Here is a 19117-nt window from a genome sequence, read left to right on the forward strand (position 1 = left end):
GTATCAAACAGTTTACTGTACGTTTTTGTTTTACATATGTACATCGAGTTCTCATGGTGGACATTAATGCTGAGAAGTTCTTTGGGGCTCAGTAGGTGTTTGGTATAGGTATAAGCACAAATGACCACAGGAAAAGTCTTTATAGTTTTATTAGTAGTATTTATTATATCAAGGAAATATCACGAGGTTAGGCGTGCTATCCTGATTTTTCTACAAATGCGTACCAAAAATAATGTTTTTTCTTTTTCTTTTTTTACTTCTTTTTTTTTTTTTTTTAGATTAGTCTAAACTGTGTTAAAAATCTCTCAGATTTTTGTAATTTAAGATGGGATCATGGACTCATGGACAGCAACACAGATAAAAGAGGAATATAATTACAATACAATTACTGCAATGATAGAATTTTATCACAGTGTCATCTGTTTACATTATTCTAGCCGCTGTCAGTGTGAAACAACAGTGGGTGGCACAAATGTGGTTGTGCCGCATTTGTGTTGGTGTAATAAGACTCTTACACCGCTCGGGGGCAATAACCTCATGCTAATATCGCCTACGTTAGCGGTTTTTTATACCCTCGAAGCAGGCCTGCCAGGGAGACGTTAATTCCAGGTTGTGCACAGTGTACCGTCCCAGCACGCTCCAGCAGTCAAATTTTATGTTTTAATGTAGGTTAGGAATAGTTATGATTAGGGGTATGGTTTACACAGCCTGAAAGGCAACATTCGGGGATTTCAAGGAGTTTTCACAAAGAAATACACCTGGATAGAACTCATACGCTGTGGAAAGGCAGAGGAATGCAGGTAAACACTGGCGTCTTAGGGCTAACGACCCATTAAATAGTGGCATATGAGTTATAATTTAGGCTCAAATATTATTATTACCGTTTTTATTGTTGTAATCATCAACAATCAGTTCATGGCTGGTCCGTGATTACGACATAGTTGTAACACACTATTTATTGGAGGTTGTGAGCAGTCTGACGCTGTGTCCATGTGTGATTTATGATAAACTCCGAACTGCTTATCAGTTAAATGATTTGGATGAAATTTTAAAAGTACTAGGACACCCTTCTGGTGACTTCTCCTTTCTATCAGGTCTATTTCTATGTGCGCTTGCACCGTTGCCATGGTGAAGACTACTGAAACAAGTGTTGATACCTTGGCGTCATCAGCGCGCGTGAACAAAATCCTCAACGGACAAACAACATAATATTAAAGGTAAATGATTTAAATTGACCACTTAATGCAACTTTATCGGTTACAGTTGTTTGGTCGACGTACGTTTTTGCTAATATTTTTCGTTTGACGCGTGGTTGTGTTCCGTTTCTGAGCAGGGATTCGTCGACAAAGCCTGTGTTGATGAGTCAACTTTACAAGCTAATTAACAATAGCTATAGTTAGACACGTAACGAGCTAACGAACAGCTGTACTCAAAACAGTGACTGATTGATTTATTCTTTTATTCATTTTAACAAAGTGTTTACGGTATAGTAACAATATAGCCACCACGCATACTGACCACTGAACGTGTAAACATTAACTTAAACCAGCTAAACGTCTGCGTAGCCGTATACAGTCAGAGTGGTTAAGTTTATAACCATGAAGGACTTAGCTATATTTTGTCCGTAAAGTGGGCACTACTGATAAAGCTTCTGATAAAGCACTATTTATGAATGACGACATAATTTTCTGATTTCCTTAGACCTGCGGGTGATGTTAAAGCTGTATGTGTAGCCTATTTATATGTAAAGGTCTAAAAATTATTTAATAATTTACTAATGTTTTATAGGTCTGTAATAAGCTATTAAAGAAAGGAATTTATGGGTTGCTAGATTACAGAAAATCCTCCTCTGCTTATAACTTTAAACATTAGTAAATGATTTATTTATTTGTAGACCCATGGTGCCTTATCAGAAAGTGATACTGAAATGGACTATAAATACAGCTGTTACACCATCTGCAGGTCTAAGGAAGTCAGTGGTTAATTACTGTCTTGCTTTTCTTTAAATTGCACTGTCACTGTGAGAAACACATTTATGTGTGTGACTTGATTATATTTCTTAACTAATACTTTTTTCATTTTCATTTTTAACAATTTACAGCTTCAGATGTGTGAGGGGCCTTCATCAATATCTGGGCCAATACCCCCGGATCCTTCTCTGTTTCCTCAGTACTACAGACGGCCTTCTTCAGGTTAGGTGCAGCCACTGGATTATGATATACTAAAATGAAAACAGAATTTACTATGCATGTGTTGATGACCGAAGACAGTAAAATGAACATCTGCAAACTTAAGATAGCTATCCCTGTTTGTTAGATGTTACAGCAATAACACTTGAATTGTTTTTATCAAGGTGAATTCCACTGACCTCCACACTTGGAGAACATTGTCAAAAGAAATAATTTGTGGTCTCAAGTTGCATTATTTTCCTGTCTTTTCTCCTCCAGCTCGTGCTCGTTTAGAGGGGAACCACAATGGGACTTTGGCCCTGCTCTCAGGGCCACTTGCTCCAGATCCTAGTTTGTATCCCGGCTGCTACAGTGCTCGTTCCCCAGCACATCGTCCCCGTATTGGCCCTAATGCCACCCATATTCTGGAACGAGGACAGAGAGGGGTAGTGGGGGAACTACTCAAACTGGAAGGTGTTTCGATTACCCCTGTTCCCAAACAGAGTAAGTGCATGTCAGAAAACGGGAGAGGCTTGTTTTGTCTTGAAGGATGGCAGTGTCATATTCTCTTATTTTTAGTTTTTCAATTTGTGTGTTGCAATTGTGTTCAAATTAATTGAGACAACTTTTCTTATTTGTCTCCTTTAGAACCGCGTGTACATGACTTCAGTAAAGAGAATGTGCGTCGTCTCCGAGAGATTCAGAGGCGCTGCAAAGAGCAGGAGGCTGAAAGAGTAAATTCTCGTCCAGTTCCGGTCAAAGCTCTGTGGACCTCCTCCAAATATGACAATGTCCCGTCCCGGGTGATGGCCCAGCTACAGGTGAGGAATGTGTCTGTCTGTGATGGAGGTCCTTGAGTTATGAGTATTTCCTCTGGATCACTTTTAATCTAGTCTCTTTCATACAGGTTTCTAGTCCGACTATTAAACCACAGTGTCAAAAATTTCTGAAGGCCCACTCCAATGGTGGATTAACTGCCCAAACAAGACCACACTCCAAAGCTTTGCAACGTCTGGCCTCCTGCAATTCTCTATGTGACCAGGATTTGCAAGTGAGAATTGCCAGTACTTATTGATTCACACTTACATGATCAGACAATAAGAGGTTTAGTATATATGATTTTACTTTTTTCTTTCTTTCTGGGCTTGCAATTGTTGTCTTGTGCTCCAAAATGGTGCATTAAACAAATAACATGTATATGCATTTTGCTCACCTTGATGTGAATCTGCAATCTTTACCAAATGTTACCAATTCCTTTCATTGTTGTGTGTGGCTACAGTTACAGGTACAAGGTCAGAACATAGACTTCATAAAATATAATGCCAGAGCTGCAGGAAAAACTGTGCCACGTCGGTCCCAGTCAATGACAAGCCTAAGAGAGAGGCCTGTGCCCAGTGCAGTCAAGGGACAGGTGCCTCAGTAGTGAGTACTCTTACCTTACTATCATAATCCTAATTAACTCAAAAGTAGCCAATTTGATAAGAACACGAGATTCTTAACTACAGATGGTTTTTGACATTTTTGACATCCTTTCATCTCTCACTGCAACTTAAACACACACATACAGTCTAGAGGAAAGGAAGGAGCAGTGGCGTAAAGAGGATGAGGAGAGGAGGAGGAATGCACCTGATCCCACAGTCCCAGCTGGTCACACCTTGATGCCTGAGAGTGAGCGACAAGAGACACTGAAGTCCCTCAAAGAGAGTATGCCTCTGTTACTCTTTATCTCTTTCCTTACATTTGTGATGTAAACATTGACCTAAAGTAATAAATGTACAGTGAATATTTGCCAGACTAACTCTGTTGTTGCTTTCTTTTCCTCAGCCCATCGTGCCCTGGTGACGGAGCTGCTGTCACTCCCTCTCAAAGCTGACAATCTGAGTGTTCGCTCACAAAGGGCTCACCTTGACTGTAGGCTTTCTGAAATCGAGGAGGCCATTAAAATATTCTCCAGGGACAAAGTTTATGTAAAAATAGATTCGTAACACATGAGGGGTAAGAGGAGGAGAAGGAGAGAAGAAAGAGGAGACGGTGCTGTAAATCCACTGCTTTATCAAGATTCATTTTCATTTTGTATTTGCATTATGTAACAGAACTTCAAACTTTGTCAAATATGGGATTATTTTAATGTAAATGTAGTTTTGTCATAAGGTCAGCCTCTAAGTTTACTGAATATCAGCTAAATGCTAATGAATAACATGCAGTTTTCTCTTGGAATAAGAAATAAGCTGATGCACTGTAAACATAATGGTAAAATCCATCAGCTCCTTAAGTATCATTTGCCGATATATTTTTATTTAGTTTTGTTTTTGATTTGTGTGTAAGTGGCTGGTGGTGATTTTTTCGTGAACTTGCTGTATATTACATTTTTTAAATTAAAACATTCAATGCCAATCAGTGAAAATCAACACTGCTTCATTTTAAAAAACTGTTATCATGATGTGTCTCACTTTGAATCTATGACGTAGTACGTACGCCCCACCCCATCTACGTGCTTACGTCGGTCGGTCATTGTTCAGCGTGAGCTAGCAAATATGCTAAAGGATAACTAAGAACACAAACCGGTTTTAACTTTTTTTGCATGCATATAAGGCCGTTTTAATCACCAAAGGACACTTGAGACCTTTTCAAATCCACAATGAGCAAGAGGAAAGCACCGCAGGAGTCCCTAAATGAGGGAATTACAGACTTTCTTGTGGGTACGTGAAGAGTAGTCAGACGGTTGAGCTGAGCTAACAAGAGCTAGCGTGATAGCAGTGTTCTGTTTTTAAATAAAAATAACTCTTAATAAAACTTAGTATGGGCATAGTGTGTTTTTCAGACTATGCTAAATTATGTTTCTTTCACGCATTTCTTAATCTTGTTTGCTTAGAAGTCTGGGATGCGGATGGTCACTGTCCTGTCATTTAAATGCCTTCTATTTAAATGCCTTCCTGAAATAGTGGCAGGACTATAAATATGAAGTCATGCAATGTCTTGCGTCTGTTTCCAGAACTGGCCAATTACGAGAAAAATGTCAACAGGGCTATACACAAGTACAATGCATACAGGTAAGTTCTGAAGGCTCAGTTGTGAGGTATGTTTTGTTTTAAGATGAGGGTTTTAAATATTGTTCATAATGCTATGAGTAACACAAAAATAATGCTGTTGAAATGTAAGACATCCAGTGGTTGATAGAAAACATTTCTGTTGTAGGTTGTGTTGTTGCTGAATTGTATTGTTATGCTGAGAGGTGTTCCTGCTTCACTTACTTTTTCACACGAATTATATTGGTAATACAGTAGTATAAACAATGGAGTAGTACAAATACAATTTAATGGCCTCAAAAATAACCATAACATTGAATCAGCACCTCTTGTAAGCTGTTTCAACATAAACTAAACAATATAAGCTTCATGACAGCTGGATTTGTGGTAGAGCTGTTGTTTGCTAGGTGTACCTAATAACATGGCAAGTGAGTGGATACTGCAGAATAAGGAGCATACTGAGAGGGGGTGGAGATCATTAACCTGATGATTAATTCTGATAAAACTTTGTTTAACCTTGTTATACCAGAAATTCAATCAATGCTGTTTTGCTAGTAGATAATCACTTTTCTCGTGCTCTGTTACCAGGAAAGCAGCATCTACCATTGCCAAGTACCCAAACAAGATCAAAAGTGGTGAAGAGGCCAAGAAGCTGGTATGTGCACTGAATACAATTTTGATGTCTTTATTAGCTATCTTTATAAATACTACATAAGTGAATTTGTGACACATTTCATTATGTGATGCATAATGAGATTTTGTACACTACAAACAAATACAAGCACAAATGGAGTAACTGCATTGCGTGTAATAAAGTGCGCGTAATAAATTCTACCTTTGTGAAGTTTATAATGTTCTATAGTTGTAAATGAAGACACTGGTAATGATAAACCAGTCAGTATAAAAATTTGTATTGTTTGTGTGTTATGTTTTTTGGTTTGTATAGAGGTAGGGTGGTGTAACTAATGATCATATTCATCATCAGACTTGACCATGATAGATGATTTGATCTTTGCTGCTTTTAGACAGGTCATTTCAGCATACTGACGTCTGGAAACTGGAAATGGTGCCATCATTATTAGTCGTCACTAGCACTAATGTGCTCATGTTGTTGTGGTTGTGTGTTATGTGATATTGTATTCTGTAACCTGAAAATGTTTGTCAACAGCCACTCTGGACATCTTCCATAACCGCTACAGATCGTGCTACTCAGTGCCCTCATGTTTGTTTACACATTTCAACAGGATGGTGTTGGAGCTAAAATAGCAGAAAAGATTGATGAGTTCCTTCAAACTGGCAAACTTCGGAAACTGGAAAAGGTGAGTCTTCAGGCAGGGAAATACATGAGTGATGACAAACTATTTATTTGTTTAATAATAGCCTAATTATAATACTTATTACACAGACTGATGTGCTGCTTTATTATTTTCCCCTAGATCCGAAGTGATGACACCAGTTCTTCCATCAATTTCCTCACCAGAGTTACTGGAATTGGGTATGTCTTCAGTGTTAGAAATCCACATCAGAAATCTATTAAATGTTTTATATGGACATTCACAATGGAATGCAAATGCACTTCATGTAACAAACTGCATCTTTTGGGTCTTGGCTTTAGCCCCGCTGCTGCCAGAAAGTTTTTTGAAGAAGGTGTGAAGACATTAGAAGGTTTGTTTGGTAGTTAATATCTTTAAAATACCTTGTTTAATCTTATTCTTTGTCTGTATGATTTGGTTATAATTGACTATATAAACGTTGTGCACATTGTAGATTTAGCTATGGTGTTACTTCAAATAAACAACATTATTTTTTGCTGTATTTTTAGATTTGAAAAAGATCGAGCACAAGCTAAACCATCATCAACAGATTGGTCTCAAGTAAGTATGGCTCAATGTTTTTTCTGAATGTGTAATTCATCAGTATCAAAATAAAATGTGTTTTCCTATATTGATATACATGTGTTATTTTTGTGCCTTTAGATACTTTGAGGAGTTTGAAAAGAGGATTCCACGTGCGGAAATGGAAAAGATGGAGGTGATCAAGCATTTCCATTTTTCTGTTCTCTTCAGATGAGTTTAATTTAGAGTTTTCTAACTCTGTGTACTGATGCTTTTGTTTAGATGCTGATTCTTGGAGAGTTGGAGAAAATTGATACAGAATATATTGGAACCATCTGTGGAAGTTACAGAAGAGGTAAAATGTTTCTCTTTCTTTATTACAGCTGATGTTCAGTAAATGGTAGGAGTTCAAACTTTCAAACCATATCATGATATTGACACATAATTTATAATTTCCAGGTGCTGCATCGAGTGGTGATATTGATATTTTGCTGACCCACCCAAAGTATACTTCTCAGACTGAGAAACAGGTATGACTTGTCTCTACTGTAGCTCACTAATCCTGTTGTAAATGATGTGTGTTGCCATGCAGGTCAACTTGTTTTATCCTTTTCTAATTCATTTTACTCCATTTTTTTTCCCAGCCCAAGCTCCTCCACGCCGTGGTCGACCATTTGGAGTCCATTGGGTTCGTGACCGACACTCTGTCCAAAGGAGACACCAAGTTCATGGTGAGGCCTGTCTGTGCTTATTTTGTCCCATGTGCTCAGCTGTATGTTTTTGATGTTGTTACTGGTAACGCAGTTAGTACAGTAACTATACCCAACCCATGAAGCGCATGACTGTGGTCACGATGTTCTGGATCTTGTTTTTCTAGGGAGTCTGCCAGCTGCAGCAGAGTGATGAAGATGAGGAAGAATACCCTCACAGGCGTATTGATATTAGGTGCCCTCCTTTATATTGCTCTCAGTATTAATAGTTTAGGTTTTTTTTTTAAGCATACTGTATATTTATACAAAACAGCATGGACTGTGTCAGTGGGTAGGGATTGATTATCCTTTGTGAGGATAATGATGTGATTTCATTTGCTTAGGGGATCAAATAATGATTTTCCAATCAAAACACTGCCTCTATCGACTACAATATCAAACAGACCCAGTTTAGTATTGTAAATGTGAATATATGGTAAAAACAGCAAAGAGACAACTCTCTGTTTGTTTGTTCTTCTAATCAGCTGTTTGTTCCTGCTGTTTGACTTTTCTTTCCCCATTTCCCCAAGGTTAATTCCCAAGGACCAGTACTACTGTGGAGTTCTGTATTTCACTGGAAGTGATATCTTCAATAAAAATATGAGAACCCATGCTCTGGAGAAGGGCTTCACTCTTAATGAGTACACCATACGACCACTCGGGGTCACTGGTGAGTACCAGTGAAATATGGCATGACCCATCTAAACCCTGTTCCAGTCCTTTGTCATTTCTGTCATCAGTCAGTTACCAATGATTCATGCTTCCAGTTTTTCATATCAGCTATTTTTCTTTGTTGATCTGTTGTAGGTGTGGCAGGAGAGCCACTGTTGGTGGATAGTGAGAGGGACATCTTTGAATACATCCAGTACAAATATAGAGAGCCAAAGGATCGCAGCGAGTGAAGTTACAGATACAGCTTCCCCTGTAAACAAGTTCAGAAGCATGTGTACAAATGTGTTTGTGTGTTAGTCTTTCAGCTATGTTACTGAAAAGAAAACAACTGTGAAAGACTTTTTAATTATTTGTTTTTGACATTTTTTACTGTCTTAAATTGAAATTATACACACATACTCTGCCCAACAAAATTGTTATTTTGTTTTCACCCTAGTATAAGTCATCATGGTTGCGTATGAAGCCTTATGAGTTTAATTTTTAATCAAGTTTTTAAATCATGCTCAACAGTAATTTATTTTATTTTCTTATTTTTTTTTTACCACAATTAGGTAGCTTTACTTTTTGATATTCCAGATTATAACATAACCTGTGAGCAGTGGTCTTAATGTGGATTGGCTTCTGTTTCAGTTGTTATTCATCCATCATGGATAATGTGAACCACTATCATCACCACTGTCATGCCAGTTGTGCCCTTTAGTACTTTGCTTGAGTTATGCATCTATTTTAATATGTAGTTGTTACACATGCAAACAAGACAGCATTGTCATGGAAATTTGAGTGTGTGTTTTTAAGCTTTTAGTACTGAAATTCCAATTTGGGTGAACCTATAATGATGAAAGTTGACATACAATGATGCAAACAATATTTGTGGTTAATTGGCTCAGTTTTTGGTTATAAGCTCTAATTTTGGACACATGAGAATATAGATTTTTCTCAGTTTTTGATGATGCATGAATATGACTGTTACACTGAAAGAGTAGTTGTGTGGATTACATGGAGGGATTACCTTTGCGTAAATCAGGGAATTATTGTATCTTCAGTTTTCAGGGGGGCTTTAGAAAGCAGTGGATAAAAATAATAAAGCTAACCAGGTGACGACAAAACCAGGTGGATGAAATCAGTGTATCCTGTAATACAAAATGTCATCTGTAACTGGAACATGAATGTTAGGAATAGGTTTTAAGTCAGTTTTGTATGTGGATGATTGGAAATAGTTCAGAAAATATTTAAGGAAAAAACGATGTGAGTGAGTAAAATAAAGGTGTGAAAAAGATTATGGTATTAGATTTTATTTATTTTTTTATTTTTTTTCCTTTGGTTTCCATATACGTATGAATATTGCCTCAGCTTCCTCCTTGCCACCAAAGAAACTTTGTTTTAAAAAAGTCCACAGCCCAGATGAACGACTTAATGACTCAAGAGAAGAACTTAAAGTATCTTTGGTCCAATAGTGCAAGCCATTGAAAGACTGTTTTGACGCTCTGATGATATAAGATTGATTCTAACAAGTTTTAATGAACTTCTAAGTCCAGGACTAATTGCAAATGCTCAAAGGCCAGAAGAAACCACAACATAGCATCAGACAAATTGGCTCAGGTTATCAAATGCCTGCCTGGTGATTCAGAGGATGCCGGTTCAATTTCAGCTCGATGCAGTATGTTTTTAAAGTCCAGGACCATACTGCAAATACACAAGGGCTGGAGAAAATGTTACAAAACGTCAAACTGATTAGCTCAAGCTAATAGACATGTGCATCGTTGTCTGACTCTTATGAGGTGCTGTGACCAATACCTATGTCAGCACAGAAAATCTCACTGCAATAACAGGAGAGTAATGTATGTATGTTAATAGTTTTCCTGTTAGGCATGGAATGAGCCATTAGGTAACAGTTATCTATTGCACTGCTTCATCACTACGCTGATATAACTACGTATGTCGTCATTCGCCGCGACGTCTCTCGTTATTGGCTACGACATCCAGGAGGCGCGCAGAGAGGCGGAGAAACGAAGGCGGAAAACAGATTTAAACCAAGTTTGAACCGCTGCCTCTGTTTGCTAGTACTTTGAAAAAAAATGGCCTGGGTGCTAAAAGAAACTATGGAGCTGCTCTTTTTCGTCGAACACGAGTGAGACTGGACGCTGAACACACCCGCTGCACGAAGGTAAGGCAAACAGTTAGCGACTAGCCTTAGCATTAACGATATCTGGTCATTTTAACTCACTTTATGGTGATTTGGTCGTTGGCTATTTGTGGTCATTTTGTACCAGCGTCTCTACCTGGCTTTTTACACCTGAGTCTTAGCATTAGCATTAGTGGCGAGCGCTAGCTCTAGCATTGAACGTTAGCATTAGCCTTATCTTTAAATGACATCTTTTCGGCTTTTTGGCGTCGTTTTTATTTGCGTGGGTTTAAGTGTGTTTGTGTTTCTGTGACTAAAACATGAGTTGCGGAGGGTGGTAACTGATTAGCAGTCATTTTGTGTGTTTATAACTCCACTTGCATCCCTTTACAATTACTCTGCAGACAATTACCCAGACAGATTACATCTAGCTGGCTGTTTTACCATCTACTAATCGTCAGATTCTTCGTGGTTGTTTTGCACCGGTCTGTCTTTGTAGTTTTGTGTCTATTCCAGGTCATTTAACGTTTCTTTGTGGCCATTTTGTGTTTCAGTGTGGCAGTTAAACATCTCAATGTGATCGTTTTGCGACTCAGTTTTTGTCTCATTTTGTGTGTCTTTGTAGCTTTGTGGTGGTAATCTGTCCATTGCCATCAATTGATCCCCTGTTGGGTATATTATTGATAATAAATTTGTTTGTGGTGACTTGAGACTAGTAACAGTGTTATTGTTTAAATCCTTGGTATTTATTAAGTTTAGTATTGAATGTAATAATAACTGATTACTCTATAAATTGTCAGAAAATAGTACTAGTTATAATAATTTTTAAAAACTCAAAATAGTTGTCAGTTACTTTTCTGCCCGTGGACTACAGTATAATTAAAAAATACCAGAAGTTAAAACCCTGCTTTCAAAAATGTTTCTTTTTTAAATTACTGAAGTCAAAGTTTTTATCATGCAGTTCACAGTACTATACACAATTCCTTCAGTGATTAGATGACTGGCAATTAATATAGAAATTTAAGATTTAAGACAATCATTTTAGTTATTTTTTTCCCAGATATTTATTGTTATTGATTATTAAAGATTTGATGCTTTTTCTTGTCATTTGTAACGGTAAACAGACAATTTTCTGAGACACTCCTAAACTAATGTTCTGGTTTAGCTGTAATGTTGAATATAGTGTTTTTTCATGGTTAAACTGTTGATGAGGAATAGGTAGTAGTGTATTGATCATTTTCCTTTGTATGTTTCACTTTGATTTCATCCAGGTGTCACCACTTCGCCCATGACATAGTCCATGATCACTGAGACATCGTCCACCATCAGAGACATTGTCCATGACCGCAGAGACCTTGTCAAAGATGAGAGTGACATTGTCCATGATTCGCAGAGATCTGTGCAAGAATCGGCAGAGACTGGGGTCACCGATTTGACGGCATCGCACACAGTCAGAGAGACATTGTCGATGATCATAGAGGCGTAGTCCACAATCAGAGAGACATCGTCCACGATTGCTGAGTCTTCATACGATGAAGAAGTTCTTTGAGACCAGGACAGAGACCTCCAGGTAAATGACAAACAGCTTTACATCAGCTGTCCAACACAGAGCACTGACATTAAAATTTCTATCTTCAGTAATTGATCTGAAGTCTGAATAGTTTGATTTGTCCCAAAAAGACTTCTCATTATTTAAGTTTATTTACATAGTTCATCAGCTCGCTCTCTCTCGCTGTTTCTCTCAGTCTCTCTCCGTCTCTCTCCCTCACTCTTTCTAATTCTCACACTTGCTCTCTTTCTGTCTCCTTTCCCTCTCTCTCTCGCTGCCTCCAAGCAAATATTTGAATTCTTGGTTTAAAAAAATATGAATAGTTGTCAATGTTCTGTCTGTGGACAAATTGACTGTGGCTCTCCTCACCTTCTCACCAAATGATATCAAATACATCAGAATCAACAAATGCTACATTTTCTGTCTTGGATTGTTTTTGTTAAGGATCAGTCAAAATGGGACTGAAAAATATCTTAACTTCAGTTTAATTGTACATAATTATGTTTATGTGCTAGACACACTAGACTACACCATACAAAACAATTTCAATAAAACTTTGGAGTGAGTTGTTCATGTTAATTTTAACTGGTAATCAGAGGGTGATTTTAAAAATATCTTTACAGTGCATAACGACCAGTTCTACACTTAAATTTACTTATTATTCATTAAACTGAAACAACACAAAAATATTGTAAATATGTGTTAATAATAATAATGTTGAAATGTGAAATAATGATCCTGTATATGACCATCTGCGGAGGAAGAAATACTCAGACTTTTTACTAAAGAATAATAGACAACACAAGTTAAAATCCTGCATACAAAAATTTACTCAACTGATAGTGTTTATTATTGTTGTGCACTTCACAGTAACATACATGATTGCTTCAGTAATTAGTTAATAGACACACAGTTAATAATCATTATACTTTTTCCCAAATATTTGTTGTTGTTTGTTCTTCAGGAGGTGATGACAGTCAACTCTTTATTTTCTGAAACAGCCCCCTAATGTTTGTTAAATGTTTTGGTTCAGCTGTAATATTGAGTATTTATCTGTGTTTCATCAAACTGTTGATGAGGAATAGGTAGTAGTGTACTGATCATTTTCCTCTGTATGTTTCTCTTTGATTTCTTCCAGATGACATCGTCCACGATCTCAGAGTGTCTTCGTACGATGAGGAACTTCTTTGAGGCCTCCAGGTAAATGACAAACAGCTTTACATCAACTGTCCAACACAGAGCACTGACATTAAATTGTTTATGTTCAGTATTCAGTATATCAGAAAAGTGTAACAATAGAAGTAATCTGCAATATAAAACTAATGTATACATGATCTCTAGTAATATCAGAAGTAAGATGTAATGCAAATAATTGCAACATTAAAAGTTATCTGTAAATTTAGAAGTAATATTTAATTTTTTAAAAAGTAATCTAATATTAGAGGTAAAAGTAATCTGTAATATAGAATCCAAAATAGAAGTAAAAATGTCATGTTATAGTAAGGCATAAAAAACACCACAGTATACTGTGTGGTCAAAAAATGCCACAGTATAGTAAGGCATCAAAAATGGTTTGAAAAAAAGTCATAGCATAGTAAGGCATAAAAATGTGAAAAAATGTCAGTATAGTTTGTGGTCAGAAATGTCAAAAAACACCACAGTATAGGGAAGCATCAAAAATGGTTTAAAAAAAAAATAAATAAATAAATAAAAATGTCATCGTACAGTCAGGCACAAAAATGGGAGTATAGTTTCAGTATAGTTTGTGGTCAGAAAGCTACAAGAATAGGAAAAGTATGTAGTAATAGAGGCATTTGAGGGATAATTAACTTTGTCTTTTTCTTTTTAATTCTATTTGTAATAAAGTTTCAGAACTTGAAGTTTTGGACAGTTTCTGTGATTAACATGTTCTGTCTCTGCAGGAGGAGGAGAAGACTGCATCACCCGAAGAGGACAACAAAAGCAGTTAAATATTCTTTAAGATGTTTAGTGATGTATAAGACTTCAGTAAGCATATCATCATATGTGCTCATCACTACATTAAGTTTGGGGTGAGAGAATAAAACAAACTGTCTCCAAGTGGTCAAACATCATTGTCATTATCTTCGCTGTGGTTTGTTAAATGTTGTTTAGAACAGACTCAATAGTTTTGTAGCTTAACTTTTGAGTTTCGAATTATCACAAAAATGATTTTGTAATGCAGAAATGCCAACTATTCTCTGCTTGCAGCTTACAATTAAATTGTCTAATTGAGGCTAAAAACTAATCTCTGGCTAAAAGCCCTAACCCTAACCTCCAGCTACAAGTGTACAAGTACAGACTGACAAAATATGTCTCTGGTCATGGACAAAGTTGTGACACCTAGAGGAAATCAAAGAGAAACATACAAAGGAAAATGATCAATACACTACTACCCATTCCTCATCAACAGTTTAACCATGAAAACACAGATAAATATTTAACATTACAGCTGAACCAGAATATTTGATGATTTTACATGGCTTACTGAAATATGACATTTTTCGGGCTTTCTCTAATGACATTTTTGATCTCTTAGGTGACATTTTTACTTCTATTTTGGATTACTATTGCTTCTGCATTGCTTTTATATTAAAGATTACTTTTACTGTTACCTCTAATATTATATTAACCATTACATATCACTTTTCTTATTATATATTACTTCTAAATTTACAGGTAAGTCTTACTGTTGCAAACTACATCTAGTAACAGATTACTTTGACTATTAAATCTTACTTTTAATATTACTATTTATACATTACTTCTGTTAATACAGATTGCTCATACATTATTTTTTACTTCTATGATAACACTGATGTTTTAAATTCATTTTCTTTGAACTGTACATTCATGAACTATGTAAATAAATAATGAGAAGTCTTTTTGTGACAAATCAAACTATTGAAACTTCAGATCAATTACTGAAGATATATAATTTAATGTCAATGTTCTGTGTTGGACAGTTGATGTAAAGCTGTTTGTAAATTACCTGGAGGCCTCAAAGAAGTTCCTCATCGTACGAAGACTCTCTGAGATCGTGGACTACATCTCTATGATTGCGGACAACGTCTGTCCGATCGTGGACCAAGTGATGATACCTGGAGGAAATCAAAGAGAAACATACAAAGGAAAATGATCAGTGCATAAATATTCAACATGACAGCTGAACCAGAACATTTAACAAACATTAGAGGACTGTTTCAGAAAATGAACAACAGACTGTCATCATCTGAAGAAGAACAACAAATATTTGGGAAAAAGTATAATGATTATTAACTGTGTGGCTATCAACTAATCACTGAAGCAATCATGTATGTTACTGTGAAGTGCACAACAATAATAAACACTATCAGTTGAGTAAATTTTTGAATGCAGGATTTTAACCTGTGTCATTTATTATTATTTTGTAAAAGGTCTGAGTATTTCTTCCACCACAGATGGTCACATACAGAATCATTATTTCACATTTCAACCTTCTTCTTATTAACACACATTTAAAATGTCTTTGTGTTGCTTCAGTTTAATGAATAACCACATTTACAAAGGTCTTAACAGCTGCTTATGTGAAAAACTTTAAGTAAATAAGTGTAGAACTGGTCGTTATGCACTGTAAAGATATTTTTAAAATCACCCTCTGACCACCAGTTAAAATTAACACACCTATGAACAACTCACTCCAACATTTTATTCGTAGAATCAATACTGTTTTGTATGGTGTAGTCTAGTGTGTCTAGCACATACACATAATTAAGAATTTCTGATCATGTACAATTAAACTGAAGTTAAGATATTTTCAGTCCCATTTTGACTGATCCTTAACAAAAACAATCCAAGACAGAAAAATTAGCATTTGTTGGTTCTGATGTATTTGATATCATTTGGTGAGAAGGTGAGGAGAGCTACAGTCAATTTGTCCACAGACAGTATATTGACAACTATTCTGATATCTTTTAAAACCAATAATGTCCAATATTTGCCTCAAGAAAGAGGCTTGAGAGGTGAGAATTTAATAGTTTTCTTTGTCATATGATAAATAGTAAATACTGCTGATTAAGCAAAACATCTGAAAACATCACCTTGAGCTCTGAGCAATTATAATTAGTTCTTTTCTTCTGATTCAATAGACACAGTTAATCAGTTCTTATTATATTCAGTAATAAATTGAATAAATACCAAGATTTGAGCTGGGATTTACTCGGTCACACTAAACAAAAAAAAACAAAACAACGAAAGTGATTGCTGACATGAATAATTCAGCTCATCAACACATATTTTTCAGACTGAGTAAATGTTTCAGACACATACCTGTTGGTCTGTAAGGTGATGTTATTGGTGTCTCTGTCGAAGCTGGAGCAGCTGAACAAGTAGACCTGGAAAACACAAGTACAACACTGATTAGCTCCTACAAAATAGTAACGGAAACTTTTTACCACTAAAACCCACACAGTGTAGGGGAACACAACAGACACAGCAAAACTAAACACTAAAGTCATGACAATTACAAACAAAGCTTGGACTGGCTCTAAAGAGAAAAGCAATGTAAAAAAATCTGAAAGCATAAATTTGACATGAGATGCTTAAATTTTGGTGTAATGATTTCTAACTGTAATCTCGGGTCATACATTGTGGAGGGGCACAGAGTCAAAATGTAGTTTTCAAGCATTTAACACCAAACTTTGCTCAATCAAGCATTAAGTCCAAACAAACAAGTGACTAATCACTAGGGGTGGGACAACACCTTGTGATATTAAAATGTGATGGTATTTCTTGTCAAGTGAAAAGCTGCCTCATGAGACAATATTCAGCTGCAACTAGCATAACCGACAAAATTATTGTGTGTTCCAGTTATACTTAGAAGTCGTAATTTCTGAGTCAACTGGAACGCCCAATGAAGTTGGATTTCCAACCCGGAAAGTCTGAGAAAACCCACCAACCCTGACATAAAAATTAAAGATAGCTACTTCTCCCATCAATGGTAGTGAACACTCTGCTAATTTTACTGTTTATAGCAGTTCTGTCTAATTAGTTTCACATTAAGTCAGTCATACACATAGTACTGTTCAGTTTTTATCTGTGGATGTCTAAGGGGCCGTCAGCTCATAGGTGACGTCACTCTCAGTTCCAAGACCATATCTTAGTCCAGGCTGCGTAGCTGAAACCATCTCTTAGCTCTATATCATGCTTGAAGAAAAATTTGGTCAGTCTCTGTTTGCACAGTATTGAGTAGTATTTTTATTATAGTTTGCACTTAAAAGAAATAAGACTAAGATAAATGACCAAGAAAAAAGCAGTTTTGTTTATTTTTGTTATTGATACTCTTTTCAATTTTTATGTTCCATTTGTGGAAAGAAGTTCAGTTAGAAGGTCTCACACAGCTTCAGTTAGAAGTTAGAAACTCATACAGAGACACTTAAAAATGCACCTGCATTGTTTTGCATTTTGTGACTTCCTTTCCAGTTACATTATAGTTTTCTTTAAAATAAGTTCAAATTTAGTTTTCAAGCTCGAATTTAACATATCATAACGTACCTGAGCCGATCAAGTATTAAGACGCCACAAACAAATTACTGATCACTAATATACACAACAGTGGGTCAACAGATGGCTATGGACAGATTACTGTCACAAATCTACAAAGACGCTAAAAACGACAGATAACAATGAAACGATGAGATGCTTAACTTCCACAATGAAACAAAAAAATGACTAAAGGAATAGGTAAAACGATCAGGAATGGACACAGAACTACAGAGACGCAGTAAGAACGATCACCAAGAGACAATATTGAAGCTGACAATAAATACATGTGATCTAGCCAAATGAAGTCGAAAAATGATGCAATAAGACCACAAATAGACACACAATGGGAGATACAGATGTGGTCATGTGGCTTGTGAAGGACATGTCAGTCCAAGACAGTCCAAGACAGTGTCTATTTGTGGACACACAAATAGACAATGATCACAAGGAAATGATAATCAGACAAACAGACGACAAACAGTTACCTTGCCTTGCCTCCGTAAGGTGCCCACAACTCATGTCAGGGACGCTATAATCACAGAAACACAAACACACTTTAACCCACGCAAATAAAAACAACGACAAAAGAGAAAAACATCCAGACATAATTTAGAGATAAGGCTAATGCTACCGTTCAACACTAATGCTAACACTCGCCACTACTGCTAACGCTGACATCCGGGTGTTACGCACCCAGGGTCAAACGCAATATCATACAAAATGACCACAAATAGACGATAAACCAATATAAACTAAGTTAAAATGACTAGGATGGAACATGGAGTTACAGAGAGATGCAAAATGTCGGTAAAGTGACTTAACAATTACAACAGGGATTTAAACGGACTATCAAGAGCTCCTTGTGTTTTCACCCATCCAAGTTGGGGGTCCACAAACTCATGTCAAGCATGCCTCAGTGACGGAAACACAAACACACTCTTACCCATGCGATAAAAACGACTGAAAATGGAAATGAGGCCAAAGGATAAATCAATAAAAGAAAAGGCTAACGCTAACGCTCGCCGGCTAATGAAGGCTAATGCTAGCCGCCAGCTAGTTCGTTCATTAGCCTTACCTTGGTGTCGCTGGTGTATTCGGTGTCCAGCCTCATTCATGTTCGACAAAACAGCATCTCCAAAGCTTGTTTAAGCATCCAGACTTCTCCGGTAATTAAGTTTTCTCACAGAACTGACAAACCGAGGAAACGATCAATCATTGGGTTTTATCTGCTTTCCGACTTCGTTTCTCCGCCTCTCTGGCTCCTCCCAAGAAGGTCAAAGGCCGATGACGACACACAATGCGGCCAATAACAACACATACACTAGCTAACAACGGCAGAAAAAACGCCAATTGGTCAGCAAGTTCTATGGCGCCTAGCAACTGCATCCGATTGCTCTTATAATACATCCAGGGGGAAGGTAGGGTACCGATAAAGTCTGAATCATGGATGTATTA

General features: G+C 36.7%; 2 protein-coding genes and 1 long non-coding RNA gene across 3 annotated transcripts; 2 read left to right on the plus strand and 1 right to left on the minus strand.

Moving 5' to 3' along the window:
* Positions 1–565: 565 nt before the first annotated feature.
* Positions 566–4562, plus strand: enkd1 (enkurin domain containing 1). The gene is made up of 9 exons (XM_018673661.2): positions 566–800; positions 1095–1217; positions 2102–2192; positions 2448–2672; positions 2817–2989; positions 3076–3219; positions 3448–3590; positions 3736–3872; positions 3993–4562. Exons 3-9 carry the CDS (start codon positions 2108–2110, stop codon positions 4151–4153), a joined length of 1068 nt encoding a protein of 355 aa, XP_018529177.1. The 5' UTR covers positions 566–800; positions 1095–1217; positions 2102–2107; the 3' UTR covers positions 4154–4562.
* Positions 4563–4670: 108 nt separating this feature from the next.
* Positions 4671–9726, plus strand: polb (polymerase (DNA directed), beta). Its single transcript, XM_018673689.2, has 14 exons — positions 4671–4867; positions 5161–5218; positions 5783–5849; positions 6439–6513; positions 6631–6689; positions 6810–6859; positions 7017–7068; positions 7171–7225; positions 7312–7384; positions 7489–7559; positions 7674–7760; positions 7907–7974; positions 8309–8448; positions 8586–9726. The coding sequence occupies exons 1-14, from the start codon at positions 4807–4809 to the stop codon at positions 8678–8680; spliced, it is 1011 nt and encodes a 336-aa protein (XP_018529205.1). The 5' UTR covers positions 4671–4806; the 3' UTR covers positions 8681–9726.
* Positions 9727–11547: 1821 nt separating this feature from the next.
* On the minus strand, positions 11548–19097 carry LOC108881677 (uncharacterized). Its single transcript, XR_001960663.2, has 4 exons — positions 18738–19097; positions 18148–18191; positions 16448–16512; positions 11548–15240 (listed from the first exon to the last, which is right to left on the minus strand). It is a non-coding gene; the product is annotated as an uncharacterized LOC108881677 (long non-coding RNA).
* Between the last annotated feature and the right edge of the window lie 20 nt (positions 19098–19117).

The sequence above is a fragment of the Lates calcarifer genome, linkage group LG13 (assembly GCF_001640805.2).
Source record: "Lates calcarifer isolate ASB-BC8 linkage group LG13, TLL_Latcal_v3, whole genome shotgun sequence".
Taxonomy (NCBI): Eukaryota; Metazoa; Chordata; class Actinopteri; family Centropomidae; genus Lates; species Lates calcarifer.